We start from the raw sequence: 5141 nt of genomic DNA, 5'->3' as shown, positions 1-5141 counted from the left end.
TGTAAGGTGTTGTTCTTTGTAAAAATTTCCTAACCAGACACCATTTGAACTTGTTCAAGGGAACCTAATAAAACCCGTATTTATTTTTATAATTGTCTGCGGGGTATTTTCGTAACACTAGTGCAGACTGAATCAGCCCATGGCAAATCGCGACACTGTGTTCCCACCCCTGGGGCAATTGATTCCAGGTGTATTGGGAACATCTCCAGGTGAAAGCAAACTGTGACCTGCACTGTGGTGCTGTAGGAATGGAGAAGAATGTACTGGCAATACCAGCTGTGGTGTTCCACTGCGCTGCCTTCGACTGCAGTTCATACTGGGGTTCTAACATGTCCAGCACAGCAGCACTCAGTGGTGGTGTGATTTCCTACAGGCTACGATAGCCTACTGTCAGTCTTCTCTCTCCGTTAGAATTTCACACTGGCCAAATAGGATGATTAAAGGGTGACTGTATTTTTGCTGATCACTTCTTGACTCTTCAGCTGACAGATCAGCTAATGGATGGGGATCGGGGAGAGTCAATTAATGTGATATTGTCACCAGTGCACCATTGTAATAGCAATTGGCACCTGCTGTTCCTCAGCCCTCAGCAACCCCACCACAGAAGGGTCCTCGAAGAAACTGGGCAAGGTGGACAACTGTTCAATTTCCTCTGTGCTGTCGTTTAGGATTTGGTGCGGTTTTCGGCTCCAGGGGAAAAGAGACTGCCCTGCCTTGTTCAAGTGCGAAAGAAGGTTTGCCGCCTTTGTTTGGCGCAGTTAGGTAGTAGGGGGGAAGGGGCTGCTGCTGGGCCCCGTAATTAGCGTTACGAAATGCAGCCCCGGCTCCAATTTCATGCCCGCCCCTGGCACAAGCTGTGTCAGTCAGTATCTCTGTGAATAACCAAAGGTGGGGAGTAGGACAGGTCTTCCTTGAATTGCTGTAACTCCCAGCTAAGGCGCAGGCCCGTAGGGAGGAAAAGAGACTTCCTTCATATTGCCAGAGTTGGCAGCCATTTCATCCACCGTGTGTCCCTGGCCATCGCCCCAGGTCACTATTGCCAATGAATTGGTATATGTTGGAGTGCACTTCACAGAAACTCCCACCACATGGACAGTGTGCATTATGCCTCATCTGGGTCTGTAGGTAGCTGCTCGTCATTCAGATTGTTATAAACCACCTCCAGCACAGCCAGCTCCCTCAGGTACTGGATACCTCTCTCCATGGTGGTCTGCTTGCCTGGGTGACATACAACATCTTCCTTGAAGGGATACATGAGGAGAGAGGTAGAGGTACACTATTGACGCTGATTCAATTGCTAAATTGGTTATAGTTTTGTTGTTTAAATTAAATTAATTTTGTTTTCCCAAATTGAGTCCGTTTTCCAGTGAGTGAGCCCTCCCTGTACTTTGTCTCAACCCTCAAGCCTTTTGTTATATTTTCTCCTCCTCATCCCACCACAGAGGGGTAGGAACAAGCGGCTGCATGGTGCTTTGTTGCCGGCTGGGTGCCACAACAAAGCAATGGTCCACCACCCCTAAGATTTTTATTATAGCTAAGATTTTATAAAAATAAATATTTCATTTTTAATCCAAACACCAGGAATGTGACGTTCTTGACTATACCTATGACTGACTCCTACATCACACACATCTCTTAATATTACCCAAACATGTACAAACAAAAGCAGCAGTCATGCTCTGTTAACAGTAAGATTAAGAAGGGTTATCAACAATAAAACATGACTGAGTTGCCACAATTGATTAAAGTTTAAATAAATTTTATCTTTACACTGTGGCCACTGCATGTGGCCCACTGCCAACATTGACATACAAGAATCATTCAAACCAGGTGAAATCTTCCATGTGTCTTGAATTGTTTTCTGATCTAAACTTCATAGTAAGAATGAACTAGAAGCATTGTTACATTTGTACGAGATAAAAGATAACTCAAAAAAATAAATCAACAAAGGAAACCATTAAGTTAATAAGCTTCTTATCTTCATATACTTCATATACTCTATTTGGATCTATAGGCTTCACATATATCCTGTATATATCATATACAAATCATATACAAAAATATACAAATACGTGTCTTACACAGCTAGAAATACGCAAAAATGAGATTTCAATACTAAACATTTTTTTCTTCATCTCCCTCTAGCCCATCACTGTGCAAAGACTGTTGCTTAGGATTTGCTTGCTTACATAACATGCCTAGGAACAGCATATAAAAATATAATTTCCTTTTAATCATATGCTGATAAAATTCCCTTTAACTCCTGAAACTAAAAGCTTAAGTATATACACATGCACTAAAGATAAATGTCCAAATCATCAGACTACTATCACATACTCCTTTTTGGCAAAGAAAAAAATCTTGAATGAATTCTTCATTTACGGCAGAATATTTTACCAGTTTGCAAAACTTACAAATCTTTCACAGCCTTCCTGATGAAAACATACTTTCATTAATTTTGGCCTAATTCCCATACAGCTTGATTCAATGAATTTTTATGGATATGGATAGTAGCGGTCAACCAAAGTGACAGTGGATAGAAAACCACTATAACGTCTAATGCAGAATGTGTAGGATATGTAATATCCCAACCATGGATTTTTATGTGAAAGTGTAACTGTATATGGCAATGGAATGGCATATCATACTGCATCGGCTCTTCCTAATAGTGATTTATGGCTCATTGCTTAATTATCAGACTAATAAATTTATTTTCTAGAGTGAATTTGAGGCAGAATAAAACAAACTAATTTCAATGTTCACTGGTTAAACAAAGGTGGTATTGTGTCGGGATCTGGCAATTCTGACCCACTGAAGAATCAGGATTCTTCTGCCTAGCTGTAAAGCAGCACAACGAAACCTCTGTGCCATTTGACATAATTGCAGCTCAGTAGAAAATTGCTGAGCTACTGGCAATAGACTCCCTGCATCTAGGTCAGAGCATTATGTTGCTCACTCATTGCAAAACACACTCACTAACCAAGCTGAGAGACATTATAATGAAACCGGGATAAAAGGGATTGCAAATCCTGAAGTGAAAGGGGTAACAGAAAGCCTAATGAAGAAAAACAGCCTAATCCGTCAGGGCATGGGCAAGACAAGGGAAGTATTCATAGTTTGTTACAAAGGAAAGGAGACTAGAAGCCATCAGCAAAGATAATTTCCTTAAGAACTATTTAAATCGATAGTCAGAGAGAAGGTAGAAGGAAGCTATCTCTAGCCAGATGGTAGAAGGTAGCTTTCCTACCAAAACACAAGCCCATCAAAACGTACCACTCCCACAATGCACATACCCTAAAAAAAATATGCACAGCTCCCTTAAAAATTATTCATGCTTCCCAAATGCACATATACCACTGCTTCAGTGTTAGAAGTTTCCCTCCTCCTTTTATAGCTCCAAGTAACTAGTAGATCCTAAAAGATTAAACAAGTACCTACCTTTCAATGCATAATCCAGTCCTAGCAAACTCGATGCACACATCCAGAAAAATAAATCATGCATGCTTTAAATGGATGAGGCTCAAAAAAATTACATGACCTATGAATAGTTTGAAATAAGCAACGATTCCTTCACCCTCCACTTGTGAAAAGCAATGCATTCTTTAACCTCCAAAGGCTTAGGCAAATTTCCCATGCCACAAGGTAACCTTGATTTTGCAGTAATAATCCTTATGCTGAAGACATACCACTGTCTCTGACACGGCACTGCACAGATGAACAGTGCATCCCTTCCTCTCCTCGTGTCTCTGTCTCACCAGACGCTGAATTGCTTACCTGGAGAGTCATGATGCTGCAAAGATGCCCAGGGAATGGCCTTGCTTCTTCTGTGGCGGAGATGCAGTGCTTCTGCCTCTCAGCTCCAGTGGTGTGAGCGCGGGAGACGTGCTCTAGAGAAGGCATTAGGCTGGGTACGAGTGACCTCACTCAAGGACACCGGGGCTTGCTGCTGCTGCGCCTCTCGGGACCCGAGGGTCAACTGAGCAGCTAAGAATGCCCGGGAAGGCACAGTGGGGGCATTAAGCCCACACTAGTCTCTTCAGAAAACCTGAGCTCATTTCCATACCCCTGAGGATTAGGCCACCAGCCTGAGAGCAGAGATACAGCACGTTTTCCAAGCCATTGGTTTGAAAAAGGAATTTCTTGTGCTATTTAAATGGCAACCAGTCCAGTTATTGCTTGTTCCCTCTGCTACAGCCCCAGCCCCTGCCCTTGCCTGGGACCTCACATCCTCCAGCTGCAACTCTGAAAAACATATGGGTCATCCTGGGGATACCACACACGAGCAGTTACTCATAAAAAATACCTTGGGAATGCAGTTTTAAAATTTGCTCTACCAAATCAAAACTAAAAAATGAATATTAAATGAATTGATAAACTAGCCTACAACTGTAACCATTAAAGGAAAAAAATCCATCCCTGCTTATCTATCAATTCATAAATTATTTATGTTCATGCCTCTATACATCTATATTCATAATCCCTGGAGCATGCTTCAGCATTTTTAAATCTGCTAACTTCCATAAAGCCATTCTTTATAGAATGTTTCCCCTCAACTGAAGTCCAGCTTAAACTGAGCCAGGACTTAACGAGAAAACAAACCAAGTAAATGTCAGTAAGAGATTAAAAAAAATTCGAAAACAACTCCATCAGCTCCTGCCTCCAGTGCCACAAAGCGCAGCTGACGTTTTTTCTGCAGAAGCTCTGCAATTTCAGGCACAAGAGGCTGCGTGCAACCATGTTGTCACCAAGGTTGAGTACCCGAACTGAGTGTATGCATCATCTGTCAATGGCTCAAGGCGGGTTGTGGGACACTCTGAACGTTCTTACCTGTCATCTGATTGCTAGTTACAGAATACGAGGTATGGGCACAGCACGGGTATTAGACGGCAGCGAGAGACGCCCCTACTGCTGTGAAGTCCCTGTGAAGCTCCTGTTGACTTGGCCATGAGTTCATCACACGAGGTAAGATAAGGCATATCTGTATCACCTGCAAAGCCGTTTTTGGTGGCATTCAAAACGAGGAAGTGCCAGTGCTAAACCCGCGGTGAGACCGCCAAGGGCAGCCTTCTAGCATCAGGGTTCTACCGCTGCTTTAACCAGACGGCAACGCGCTCTTTTTTTCTGTACGGTCCTGACCGCAG

At 42.8% G+C, this 5141-nt stretch overlaps 1 protein-coding gene across 1 annotated transcript in view; it reads right to left on the bottom strand.

The window, feature by feature from the left end:
* The window catches only part of ACBD7 (acyl-CoA binding domain containing 7), a 9751-nt gene extending 5965 nt beyond the window's left edge, over positions 1-3786 (bottom strand). The window contains exon 1 of the mRNA XM_010131955.1: positions 3775-3786. Within this exon, the coding sequence (XP_010130257.1) occupies positions 3775-3786 (12 nt within the window). The remainder of the gene's footprint in view (positions 1-3774) is intronic.
* Positions 3787-5141: the final 1355 nt, after the last annotated feature.

This window comes from Buceros rhinoceros, unplaced genomic scaffold (assembly GCF_000710305.1).
Source record: "Buceros rhinoceros silvestris isolate BGI_N320 unplaced genomic scaffold, ASM71030v1 scaffold10012, whole genome shotgun sequence".
Taxonomy (NCBI): domain Eukaryota; kingdom Metazoa; phylum Chordata; class Aves; order Bucerotiformes; family Bucerotidae; genus Buceros; species Buceros rhinoceros.
Note: the sequence above shows the minus strand (reverse complement) of the source record. Positions and strands in the feature narration are given on the sequence as shown.